General features: G+C 41.9%; 1 protein-coding gene across 1 annotated transcript in view; it reads right to left on the bottom strand.

Annotated features, from left to right (window-relative positions):
- CMIP (c-Maf inducing protein) overlaps positions 1 to 14,430 on the bottom strand; it is a 155,659-nt gene that overhangs the window by 44,239 nt on the left and 96,990 nt on the right. The window contains exon 3 of the mRNA XM_063312806.1: positions 10,698 to 10,748. Within this exon, the coding sequence (XP_063168876.1) occupies positions 10,698 to 10,748 (51 nt within the window). The remainder of the gene's footprint in view (positions 1 to 10,697; positions 10,749 to 14,430) is intronic.

Raw genomic sequence — 14,430 nt, forward strand, 5'->3', positions numbered from 1 at the left:
TGAACCTCTGCGATTCTTCGTTGTACAGACAGGTGCCAAGTTTCTAAGGAAGTGTAAGCTACAAATTGCTTTAAAAAAAACGAAGAGTTATTTTCCCCACCACTTCACAAAATGCTACGCTGCGGCACCTGAAGATATCTGAATGAAGTGGTTAAGGCACACTCAGGCCACCTGCTCCAAAGTGGAGCTGGCGATGTATGTTGGACTACAATTTCCATGTGCCCAGCCATGCTGAGAATTATGGGAATTATAATCCAGCTCCCTATTGGGGAATACATAGCACGGAAAGATACGTTGCAAACATTCTAAGCCACGTGAAATGGTCATTATGGAGTTATATAGGAATAATTAATTCAGAGGTGAACCCAAGTGCTTTTTGTCTTTATAGCAGGTTTTCTCAGCCAGGGTTCCGTGGCACCCTTGGGTTCCACGAGAGGTCACTAGGGGTTCCCCGGGAATCACGATTTATTTAAAAAATTATTTCAAATTCGGGCACCTTCACATTCAAGAGGTAAGTTTCATTCTTTATTTTTAGTTTAAGAACACTGTTAATGCATATATACAGGCCTACCCATGAAATGAATATAATAATTTTGTACCTTCTGGCGTACACTTGAGCCTGAATGTGCAGGGGTTCCCCAAGGCCTGGAAAATATTTCAAGGGTTCCTCCACTGTCAGAAGGTTGAGAAAGGCTGCTTTATAGGAAAAAGAACTTTGGCTTGCAATATCATCACCCACCGGCTCTAACTAGCTCTTCATTAAAAGTGTACAAAACAGAGGACTTCCGGGGGAGTTATGGTGAACTGATGACTGCGGCAAAGATCAAGGGACCTTGGAACCTCTCCAGATAAGACGACAACAGGAGATCGCCCACATGTGCTCTGGACGGCCGCTCCCCACGAGGAGACTGCAGGGCAGTGGCTTTCTACGGGTTTGACCACTGGGAGACGACAGGATCCGCCATCTTGCTCGTGGCCACAACGGAGACATTTAGAGAACACCAAGTTCACAAACCTCACTTTCTAATCCCTTTCGGAAATCACTCATTCAGATAGTATGTATGTATGTATGAATGAATGAATGAATGAATGAATGAATGAATTTTATTGATTAGTCAACTGACCATATCAAAAAGTCACTATAAGATATAAAATATAAAATATAATACCATAAAACAGATAAAATACAGATAATGTTTTATGGTATCACATTTTATATTTTATATCTTATAGTTGCTGATGCCCAACTTTTTGCTATGGTCAGTTGACTAATCAATAAAGTCATTCAGATAGTAATTTTGTAAACTGGGAGCCTCACTGAGATCAACATATGTTTACCTTTCACATATACAAACATAGCATTGTCCTTCCAGTCTTATTCTAGAGGCAAGACATTGATGAAAGTTGTCCGCATTTTATTTATCATCAATGTTTATTGTTTTATCAACTGTTCTAATTTTTATGCTCTATACCTATCACACTTTTAAAGAATACCTACCTCTATACCTATCACACATTTAATTTTATCTCTCTATATATAGTGATTAGGTAGATTTTTCTTCTTCTTTTGTTTTTAGTTTTCTTCTTTATTATGGTTGGTTTATTTAAATCACTATCATGTATCTAGGGTTTTTTTTTAACTTAGCTATATAATCACTATTCTTTTTTTCAGTTGGTGTATTTTTTTAAATTCACAATTAATTAAAAACTAATCGCAACAGTATTTATTAAACCCAGGGTATCCAATATTATTGATGATGGGGTGTGTAGACCTGTCTATCTGGTGGAGCAGCAGATTAGAGAAGGACGGAATAAAACAAGAATGTCTGAACAACATACATAAAGTAGAACAGACGCAGGATCGTTTTCCCTTCCTTCCAAACCTGTCATGCCAGGACATGAGCCCGAGTCACTAGAGGGCTTGATAACATCAGCAAAACTCTGTCATGATCTCAGCCCAGTGGGTTGGGACTGGAAAGGCAACGCAGATGGAAATATCACTGTCATTGAGGGATTTGCACTGTCCCTTGTTGAATCAACAGGATCTTTCCCAAAGGGAACCCATACCCAACATTATCTGGTTAGCTGGGTTTTTAATTCCTTTTTCTAATCCAAATCCTTTTTTCCACCAGTTGCTGATCTCACATGCTACATTTTACCCTGAAGAAAGTTCACCCAAGAGACTCCAGCATTTTTTCCATGATTTAAATATAGAAATCCAAATGGATCTTCTTTCTGGCTGCAAAATCTTAGTCCACCCCAGCTTCTAACCATGATAGGATTTCAGCTGAGTCCATTTTCCTGGCAGTGAACTATTTGGGGTTTTTTTGCAGATGTGCTGAGGCTAAAACATGCTTCAGCTTCCCATAGACTGCATGTGGCAGAAAGGGCTGATTTATTGTGGAACCCAAAGAATCAAACTCTAGCAGCAGAAAGCCATTCTACCGGGGGAAAGATATTCTAGAGACCCCTTGGGAATTTCTTGTGCCTGGGAACCGGCAACCTTTGGGTGACTGACACTGAATTTCATACTCTTTGGAGGATGTGAATAGGGCTGTGTCACACACATGAGTGGAAATCTTGAGTTTTTTAGTTTTATAGTTTTATAGTTTTTTAAACTATAACAACATTAGTTTAGGGTTTATATTACAACTACATCTGAACAAGTGGGACACCGTGTCACAGTGTGCAGCAACTACTGTATGTTTGGAAGGGGATCAAAAGTGGAGTCCTTGGTGCTCTTTGAGTCTGACTGTTGGCTTGCGGACGTTTCATTACCTAACCATGTAACACCATCAGTGCACTAGTTGGGTATGAAACATCTGCAAGCCAACAACCAAGCTCAGAGAGCACCAAGGACCACAGTTCAACCCTGAGCTACAGATATTCTCTTCTATTGGACCCACATATGGGCTTGGAACTGTACGTGGGTCGGAGTTTCAGGTTATCCATTTTGCTCTTCCAGGAATGAACATGTTCCCGCCCAAAAGACCAATCGTATGTCTCAGAAGGGAGACAATGGCCTTTGTTCGTATATGACGCCACCTCACAACTACAGCTCCACAATCTGTAATTAAGACTAACCGCAAGGGTAATTTCTCCAGAGTTGGACATCAGATTCAAGAAAAGCTGTGCTTACTCTAAAGCTGCTAATCCAGAAGATGTTCACCATCAAGGGCTCCATTCTCTTAGTGGAAAGCTGCAAGGAACAGCATAGCAACACCTAAAATTGAGTTGGCCATCCTTTTCTTTCTCTTCTTTGCTCTCTCTCTTTTTTTTTTTCCATCTGGCAGGAGAAGACTGCTCTGACTAAGATGGCCCACAATCCACTTGCAGAAGGACAGCTTCAGAAATTAAACCAAATGCTGCAGATTGACCACCCCATTCTAAGGCATTGTTTAGACTTAAGACTTACATATAAACACAACCGGTGCAGAAAAGCATCCAGATGGATTCCTGAAACAGTTCAGATGGAATTTCCCAGATTTCTACTCCAGCTTCCATTTCCTTCTGGCAAAGTTTCCTTCTTCAGTTTTTATCACAGGCTGGCTCAGCTCCAGTCCCACTTGCATCAATAGCAGCTCCTTTTTTTTTTCATTACAGTTACATGATCTGGTTTTTATGGGTTTTAATTTCATTTTTAATGGAATTTGCCTCTTCAGAATTCTGCTGAGTGTTTCCAGGAAAGTAACAAAAAAGCCGCGGCAGGCAATTATCTCAAAAAATTGTATTAAGTACTTGAAGTAAAAGAGGAGGAAAAAACAACTTACTTGATATTGCTTATTATTTTGATGTATACCTTCCGCACAAAGGACACCTATTCACAGATTTACGGTTTGTTGCAGGTATTACATTTTTTTTTAAAGATCCAAATTGCAGTCTTATCAGTTAAATCTACTTTCACTTTGGATGGAGTTCCAACGTTTTTCTAGATTTGTCGTCTACTGTTCTAAGTCTTGATTTACTCTATAGCAATAATCACATTTTTTACCCTAACACCATGTCCCAGTTAAAAGCTCTTAACATCTCCATAGTGTCAACCAACCATCATTTGAAGTGATATGAAGTTTCTCCTCATTACTGTTATGTTAGCCAGCAAAGGTTGGATGACCCTAGAAGACAATGTAAGCTGATAGTACAGAAATAACTTCAAATCTCCCTTCCAACAGCAACTGGTCTGTTCAGGCTGCATCTGCTTTTCCAATGGAAACTTTCATGACGGATGATTTCTCATGTCTACTAGGTTTAGCTGCCATCCAGTATAATTGCAAAGATGATCTTTACATGCTCCTACAGCCTAAGAGGAGAAGAACAGTAATGGTGAACAAGCTCACACTGGGACAGCACTGGAGGAACTTGAGAGGTTCAAGCGATGTGTGTTAAAAACTGTAGTAATTTGAAATCCTCATTTGCAAGGTATCAGATGGTTCTCTTATATGGCATTCTAGAAAATAACTCTATAGTCCTATTCATTTGTTCTTAGGGAGGGAGGAAGGCAAAGTGAAGGTTAGTCCTGCCCTATTAACAGCAGTACTTTGGAAATAATTTGAAATAGATGCTTTGGCGCACACAGGAGTGCAAACGTACCACCTGTCTGCACTCTTTAAAGCAGCTACATCCTTTCCCAGCAAAAGACTGGGTCTTAAGCAGGGTCTACAGAAGTGCAGAGGTATATGCTATAGTTCCAGAGCACTTCTCGCTGTTCAAGGAGTGGGACTAGCCTTTCCATCTTCTTCAACCTTCTAGGCTTTCCACTGTGTAGGGATGACATTGGAAAACTGGGTGGCCTACCAAAAAACGGGCCAGGCCTAGGAAAAACTAAACACCAATTAATGTAACTGTTTAATTTTAATTGAATTAATTAAATATAATCCATGCAAGTATATTCAGCAATTAATGTAATATAGTTACTCTCCTTATATGTAATAGTTTCTTCTTTGGTCGCTTATCAACTATAGCACAAAGAAAAACTTCTAGAACAACGCTCAGAGTTGCATTACATCTTTGGGTAGTACATGCAGTTGTGGAGCTGCAAATGTGTTCCTCCTTCTGTGAAGTGTTATGGACATGCAGGAGAACATGGAGTTGTTTCCTATTTTCCACAACCCAGGTAGGTGGAGTGTGGCATTATTCAGAACCTCCCACTGAATTTCATGACTATGAACTATGAGCAAATTTAGCATGACTCACAATACCCCACTCGTTTTAGCGAAGATGTGGCACAGAGTTTTTGATGCCTTTGACCAAGAAAGATCACTGGCCGATGTAGCTTAGTGCTGTGTTCTCTAATCGGCTGTTCTCCAAGTATGGTAGACCTTAATTCCACCATACTGCTCCAGCGTGACCCTTGGTTGTGGAATCATGGATGCTGAAGCCCATTTTTTTCTGCAGGTTACCAGACTGGGGACAGCTGGTCTACAAGACTAGAAGCAGTTCTCCAAGATTTGAGAGGGGCATGCATGTCTGGTTTTGATCCTAAGCACTTCTACATTCAAACCATCTGCCCCTCCTTAGAGCTATGATTTTTTTGTCAGGTGACTCCTACAGCTCCGAAGAAAAACACGAAACTCGGATTTCTTGCACATCAAAGATCTGTGACTTGTCACTTAGCTCCACTTACAATTGGTCACATTCTACTCTCCACACACTCCTACTCTTAAATCAAAATGATTCCCAAACCAAACAACTCACTGTTCTCTTCACAAATCCCACCCAAAGTGAACACTGAACTGAGGCTGAACGAAAACCAAAACCAACCGTTCTGCAGAGCTTAGGACACATCTAAGTCCCCTTTTCAGAGGGTGGTTTGGCATGCAAACATTTGCTAGCTGCTACTCAAAGCTGGAGGGCTTGTTATCCCTTTGAGTAGCAAAGACCAGCTCTGGTGACAATAGCTTTATCTGCATGTACTTTGACTTCAGAGGAAGAGAAGGGAGGGCGGTTGTACCACAAAGCATCCTCTTTTCAAAGAAACTAGGCCTGATCAGCCTGTTGCCCAGGTAACCAGCCTCCAGCCTCAACCACAAGGCTGACAAAAAAAAACCAACCACCATTAAATGCATGTATCTTCCATTGCACAAACATGCCAAACCCTGACTGGAAGCAGAGGTCTCCAGAAAAAGAAATTATTCTCCAAAATAGACTCCTTGCATAGAGCTAGCAAATCATAAAAGCTCTCCTACCTCAACTAGCCCAATAGGGCATTGGTCTCTTTGCAGAGAAGCTAACTCCTTTTCCGAGCGATTTCTAATTCAGCAAAGACTGTTTCACTTTCTGAGCTACCCACGTTTCCAAATAGGATTCAGAGCCGTGCTGATTTCCCTTTGGGTTTTATTCTTCAGCTGCAGCCACGATCTTCCTAGCCCTTCCCCCACAGCTTCTCTCTGATGGGCAAGCTCTTCCAAGCGCTGACAAGGATTAAAAAAAAAAAAAATCTGTTTACCTACCTATTCTGCTCCCCCTCCGTGGGCAAAAATGAGCTATTTTGCTGCGGTTTTAGCCTTGCTTCGCCATAAATGGCTGTGGAATGGATAGTTCCCCTCCGTCTACCTGCATCATCAGTGTCGTCAGCAAACAACCAGCAGCCGGACTGGAAAAGTGGTTTTCGGAACAGAGCCGCTGCTGCGGGACCTTTGAGATACCGAACTGCAGATGTGGTGCCTGACAGCCGCTTTTGAAAAGGCTGGGGGTGGGTCGGGGGGAAGAGGAAGTGAGCTTTGGTTCTCTCTGCTGCTACAATTTCACAGGGAAGTGACACATTTCACCCAGCCCGTCCTTCTGCTAGCAAAGGGCATTACAGAATGCCGAAGCAGATCATGATTTACTAATAGGCAGGCAAATAAATAGCTTGCACCTTTGCCTGCTCTTTTGCTACTGGGGGGCTGTCGGTCTTTAGAACAGCTGCTCAGTCGCTAAAGTTCAGAGGTGGCATCTTATTCTCAAACATGCCACATCTTGGAGCTTCCTCCTCAGCTTCCTCCCCAGTTCAGAAATACTTACAGGTAGTCCTTGCTTAATGACGGTCTGAAGTTACGATGGCCTCAGAAAAAGTGCTTTACGACCTGTGCTCGCACTTACGACTGTCGCAAACCGTTTGCACCACCCCCACAGCCACGTGATCACGGACACTTTGCAGCTGGTTCACATTCACGATCAGTTGCAGCATACTGATTGCGATTTGTGACCTTTTTTTGGCGGTTTCTGGTTTATGACCATTGTAAAAACGGTCATAAAATTGGGTCCAGTTACATGGTGACTCACTTAACAACTGCACTGCTTAACAACCAATTTTCTGGTCCCTATTGTGGTCGTTAAGTGAGGACTACCTGTATAACTCTGATCTACTGTACATGTGGTTCTCAGCTTCTGGTGGACGTCATCCCTGGGCCACTACAAGTCTCCTGCCCATCCCACTTTTTTATGTTTGTTAAAAGAATGTAATTCTAAGCAAAATTCAAAAGCATGCCACAAAGCAAATTATCACTTTCCAAAAGTCCTCTTGGTTTTCAGAAAATTAAGTAATTCCATGTACATCCCAACAAGTCCAGTAATTCCACATACATCCCAAAGAAGATCTTAGAAAATAAAATCAGTAAATGGCTACAGCCCAGAGCTTTGTTGTGCCTGCCCGCCTGCCCAGAAAAGGGAAATGGGAATTCTGAGAATATCCTACAGATGTGAAGAGGATGGCAGAAAACAACCTCACCAGCTTAACCTCTGGCAAGTTGGTGTTTTTATGACTGCTTATACCCAGCTTCTGTTGCCACCTTCTTCCACCACCACCAGACTCTCCCAAAATGTAAATTCATCAGCTGGCGAAGAGATATCAGGGACCCTCATAACATATGCAATTCATATAAAAAGGTATCAGTAATGCAGGAAGGACAAATGGGGTGGGGGGGGAAGGGGGCAAAGAACGGGAGAGAGGAAAAGAATAGAGTTGAAAAAAATCACTTAGAATCATACTGTTCCATGTTGATGCCGTTGTAGTCTATAATATCTGCTTAATTCCTATTAAATCAAGTCCACTTCTAAGCACCCAAGTTAGGTTAAATTAGCCTAGCACTGTGTGTTCCAGTTGACTTGACAGTGCAATAATTTCTGAAGCTGACATTTACAGGGCAATGGTAAAATGGATGAATAACGGTTCAACCTTGGCATTTCTTTCCATTAGGTCTTGGTGGATCCAACAAGAGATCCAGAGACTTTGTGGCTGGGAGAAAGACTGAGAAACTGGGACTCTGCCATTAGCTGACAATACTAAAACAGCCAACCAACAATTTTAAGGGCTTATGCTGACGATGAACTCTCTTTCAACTCCTTCAGCATTAAATCTCTCAGCCCAACTCATCTCACAGGGGAAAACAGGAGGAGGGAGGAGTATGAGGCATGTTCGCCGCCTTGAGTTATTTATAAAAATAATAAAGGCGGGATAAAAATAAAATAAAAAAATTCATACCAATGAGCAAATACGTCAACTCTGAGGGCTTCTAACTCATTTTTGTTCAACATCAGGCAAAACATGCACATCAGGTTGCTTTTCATAGCCTTCTCCAACCTTCAGGAGACTCATTTCTAGTTTAGTGCCCAGCTGCTGGAAAAGCAAGTAATTTTCAATGCTCTGACTTCAGTGGACTGTTGGAGAGAAATGAGCATTGCTCCCCTAAGGTTATATGCCAACATCACAATTTCCCACATTTATTTTATGATAATTTATTTCTAAAATGTGTAGATCATTGTTCAGAACAGAGCTTTCCAAAGCAATTTAAGGATTCGTAGACTCTCTTCTTGCTGGCTTGATTTATACATGAGCCTCACCATGTAGTTTTCTTGGAACAATACAAATACGTGCAATGCTCTAGAATTACAATTAAAAATAGCACCTAGTTCCAAAACATAAACAAGACACCAGTTTTAAAACACAAAACTAAGACATACACATATCTGGCACACTGGAAGTGTTAGACAATCACTGTCGGCTTCTCATCACCAGGAGAGCATCTACAGCTAGGGGTCATCACTGAGAAGATCTGTTCTCCCCCATCCTGCAAATAGTTCTCTCTTGCATGGATGACAGCATTTGGGGTCTATCCAAAGGATCACATCCAAAGGAAGAGTTTGCTAGTAATGCATGATTTATTAAGGCAGAAAGGGACAGAAGTAGGAGAAAACAGAGCAGGAATCCTTGTGATGGATAAATCCTAAAAGACAAAATTGCCTTTCTCAATTCCAACTGCATCCGTGGACCAATTTTAGAATGCACAATTCTCTTCCCAAAGTTCAAGAGATGTTTACTCTCTTTCAACCATTTTCTCTCCAAGGCACTCAAGTTTTTTTAGTGGAGGAACAAGGCTGTTCCGAAGAATTAAAGAGCATGGCCAGAACTTCTTTCATTCCTATGGAACGGGTCCAAGGGCTGCTGTCTTAAGCACCCTCTCTGGAAATGCTCAACTACTGTCCTAGCTGTGGATTGATAAAGGCCCCTGGACCCTGCCAGATTCCCTCCCAGGTAAACAGTTCAACATTAAGCAGACACTCAGTTGGAGGGAGAGAGAAAGTGAAAGAGTCAGGAAACAGTCAAAAGAAACAACTCCCTGAAAACAAGGCAATAGCAACCTATGGAACATACTGGCTTAAAAAAAAAAAAAGAATAAAGTGTGCACACACATGCACACACATGCCTTCAGAGCGTAGGAGATGCCATTCACAGAAATAGTTAAGTTTACCATCTCCTTAATGTCTTTATCAGGACTGGCACAGAAATTTCCTCCACCGAATAGCTGGGATGTCACAAGAAAGGGAATTTAAGGGAAACTACCAAACTCTCCATTCTTAACTTTCACCAAACGTCTCACATCTAATGAAGACAATTCACTCACTTGTTGATTCCTTAAACAGAGGAGAGCATAGATTTGCAACAGGTCTTCTACCCCCATACTTAGGGAGCTGTATTTGAAAAATACACACATGAACCCACCTAGTAACTCCTGTTGGAGGGTCTCTACCCCACCCCCCAGAAAGCTAGAGGAGTCATGCCCAGGCATATCTATCCAATTCTTACATTTCCATGAACAATGGAAAACATCATTTCAAGGTATCTTCTGAAATTCCACATTGAAGAAGATCCGAACCAATCTACAGTGGCTGAAGATGGTTATTACAACCAGCAAAATAACCCATGCTTCACCTCCAAAGAATTCTAGCCTTTATTTAGACTCAAATAAAGTCAAAACTGAAATGTCTGTCTTGACAGCCATTTGTTTTTTTCACTCAGGAGGTACATAACGTCTCTCAGGCTAAGGTTCAGACCTGGGTTTTCGTGTAATGTGCCAAAACTCCCCAAAGTGGAGCAGGAAGAATATGATTTCATTTAATTCAATCTCAACGAACTCTGTTTCAGGTTACATTTAAGGGTGGAAACTAAATTTAATTCCATCCCATTTAAACTGAATTTAAAAGAAATTAAAGGAATACGGCTAATGGGATTACTTCCCATGTGTTGAACGATTTCCAATTCGGTGGCGAGTTTTCAGAGGGGCTTTGGCAATCGCATACCCAGCATGTGAGCATTGGCAATAACTTCTGTTCTAGTGGGAGGGAAGATAAATATATTTATTTACAGTATGACCACACTAAGGGCACACAGATTTTTTTTCTTCTTCCAGTAAGTGTAACGAAAGTACAGATAGATAGCTTACCTTCCACTGTAAGGAATGAAACCACTGATCCCTCAGGTAACTGTTTGCAGCCTGCAACATTAAGGAGAGAGGAAAAGATAAACACAGGCGTTCGATTCTACTAACAGGCCATTAAAGCAGAACTCCAATCAATCCCTTGCATGGACTTTACAGCCTTGAAAGGTCCCTGTCATTTCATTTATTTGAACTCATTAACTTTGCACACCAATTTCTGGCCTGCTCTCCATAAACTCCCATAGAACCCTTTCCCCCACATAAAGGAAGGGTCACTGAGGACTCAGAGGAGAGGCTGTTGATGGGTTGCAATTGATTCAGTTTTACAGCACAAGGCAACGCTGTAACTGTGACACGAAAGTGCCAATCAACGAATCATCTTTCTGACCACTTTTTACTGCCTGCTCGGAGATGCAGCCATTACCCTTATCTCATATCACCGCAAGCTGCGTGTCAACCCGGCAACGTGGGAGAGCTCAGGAGACCTGGTAGCATCAGGAACGGCACAGAATATTGCCCCCACAATGGCAATATATGACTGGACCCTTCCAGATTCAGATATGTTTGGCCAGCACCTTTCTTGCACCTTTCTGCTCCTCCCCATCTGATTTGAGATGGTGGTCATGCTTTGTGTCCCCTCCTTGCTGTCCTTGAGTGGGACCAAGGGGGCCCGTGGCAATGCCTATGAGATGCCATTCCTCTGAGATTCAAATGGTTCTGATCCCGCTGGCCTTCTGAAATCTGTGTGGCTGTAGGATGTAATTTTTTTTCCTTTTCTTTTTTTAGGACCTCGGTTGCATCGTATTAACCTTCTTGTTGTGGTTATTTTTATCGGAATTTGGGGGACTGATTGTCTTAATTCTAATTATCGGTAGCCACCCAGAGTCATCCACATCCACATAAATGCCTAAGTAAGAAGGTTAATGCCACATTGGACAATATTTATGGCCATGTTCTCAGAGCTGTTAGTGAAAAGTTGGCCGCAGTGTAGGTAACAATAGCCCTACGATCTGCTGGAAGGACAGAGGCCCACTTTTTAATATGGTTCCAGGGCAGTTCTATTTTGAAGGGCCTCGCTACTACAGCGCACAAGTCCTTTCAAAAATTACAATGTAAGAAGACATGTCACACACCGGGAGTCACACAGGCAGAGGCATTCCCAGTAGGGAATCTTTTGGTATTTCCCCTCAGTGACTCTGAAGACCCTGGGCTGATCTAGAGCAAATGCTCTGTGATCTTCACAATTAATTAGGGATTGGCCATAGTCAGTCTGTGTGGCTTGGAAGGCTAACTTATATCTGAGACTGTGAACTTCCCAAGTCACCAATTGGCTGCCATCCACCGATCCCCATGATGCTTCTTCCACCTTCCATACTGGATCTCTGAGGATCTCTTTTTGCCAACCACTGTTTTATTAGAAGCAAGTGCTGTTTTGCAGGAGGCATCAAAGAACATCTCAGGGGCATCTGGCCTACTGTGACCCTGGTTTAGATTTCCTTTCCTGCTGCTCGGTTGATTAGTGCCAATGAGCAGGTGTTGGTACTTAAGGGCAGGCTTCCTACTCTAAATGCAAAGTTGGTGTTACCAAAGAACTCTATGGCAACCGTGTGTCTGCCCAGTGATACTGGAGCCTGATCCTGTGAATACAGAAAAGCTTTGAAAATCTGAGCTATATTGCTTGACTGTGACCCCTTCTTACTGCATTTCACCAGCTTTTGCTGACATTTAGGTTAGTTTAGAGCTGTGTTTCTCAGCAGGCTGGCTGGGGATTTCTGGGAGTTGAAATCCACACATCTTACATTTGCCAAGGTTGAGAAACGCTAGTTTAGAGAACTGTGAGGAATGGTTCAGAGAGAGAATAAATTATAACAAAGGGTACGGTCCTCTCTGCTGAAGTGCCCTTTCTGGAACCCATTTAAACTATCTCAGATTCAACATCCATAAAAAAAGGTTGTTTTGCTTGTTGGAAAGGGACTGGATGTTTAATGAGCTGCGCAGCAATCACGATGTGCAGAAATTCTGTTCTTGGGTTGACGGCCTTCATTACCATCTTCAATTTCCAGCATGTGAATTTTTCATGAAAGATAGATTTGACCTTGCTACAATTTTGTGCCTGTTTGTATTTGTGCACGTATCTGTTCTGTAATGGCCTCCTCCTTGCATACAAGTGGGACAACAGTCGGTGAAAAGAAGAGAGGAATGAATAAAAGTGCCCAGAGCAATTGTCCATAAAATCTGGATAGTTACTATGGACCGAGAAACTTGAAAAGTGCATCACCACGCAGACAGATTTCATCTAGTCAACACCTTGAATTAAAGGCTCTGCACGGACTTGTAATTTAGTCCAGAAAATTATAGTTTAATTTGAAAGAAAGAAAACTCTGAAAGGTACGATATACAAATAAAAACATATACTGAACATACTTGTGGATAAGCCAAGAGTTTTAGGTGCCAAAATACACCTAAAAAACTTGATCTGGCTTATTTGCAGATGGGCTTACCCATGAGTATGTACGGTAATACTTTTTTAAAGTATTCATTTGGAATCTGCCTTCCTGTAAATTCAGCCCGCTATTCTCGCTAAACTTTAACCTGGATTTTCCTTGAAATGTTTTCGTTAGAATAAGAATAAAAATAAATTGCTAAGCTTACACAAAAACTGATGAATCACATTTTATCTACCACCACTGTTATGTTTAACAAGTTTGTTTTTTCCTTCCAAGTACACCTAATTGCCGGGAATAGTCTTCAAAACGCAGTGAACGCTACAGAGCCAAATTTAGACCATGGGCAAATTTAGAACCTGGCCAACTTTTACAATTGTCCAGAGGGAAAATCTTACTTGCTATGATTGATTTTCTCTCTGAACACCCCTTGAACAAGATGTAAGTTGAATACAACCCATAATTTAATTTTCTCCTGACTCAATTATCATCACCACTATTCACTTTGTTTTTCAGGTGTTCAAAATGCTTATTTCATTTTACAATTCTCCCAACCACTTGGTCTGTGCTGTTAACTTTATATTGCCTTTCCTAACCTAGATGCCCTAGACGTATTACTCCAAGTCCCAGAATTATCAGCCATGGCCAAACTGCTTAGGAATTTTGGGGAGCAGGTTCTCATAACATATCCAGATTGGGGCAGCCTGATCATAGTACATACAAGGACTAGAAGACCAGAAGGGAGCCATGGTGATAGATGTAGCAGTGCCAAGTGACAGCAACATCAGGAAGAAGGAGAATGAGAAGCTGGAGAAGGACCAGGGCCTGAAGGAGGAACTAGAGAGGACGTGGAAAGTGAAGGCCAAAGTGGTCCCAGTGGTGGTAGGGGCATTTGTGGCTGTGACCCCCAAGATGGGAGAGGGGCTCCAACAGATCTCAGGAACAACATCAGAGCTCTCTGTCCAGAAGAGTGCAGTGCTAGGAACAGCCAAGATACTGTGCAGAACCCTCAAACTCCCAGGCCTCTGGGAGAAGACCCGAGGTTGAGGAAGACATATACTACCCATAGGGGTGAGCAGGGAATTTTATTTATATATATCTGATAATCCCACCACCCCCACATTTCAGACACTTTCTTACAGTATGTTTCTACTTCTCTGTGTAATGTGTATGCCATGTATGGCTTAGAATTACATACTGTGTCATAGCATGGTTTAACCTTCATTTATTATATATAACAAAACTGGGTGGCTTTATACATCGTGCTAAACCCTAAAACTGGTGAAAAACGCGTT

The sequence above is a fragment of the Candoia aspera genome, chromosome 11 (assembly GCF_035149785.1).
Source record: "Candoia aspera isolate rCanAsp1 chromosome 11, rCanAsp1.hap2, whole genome shotgun sequence".
NCBI lineage: Eukaryota > Metazoa > Chordata > Lepidosauria > Squamata > Boidae > Candoia > Candoia aspera.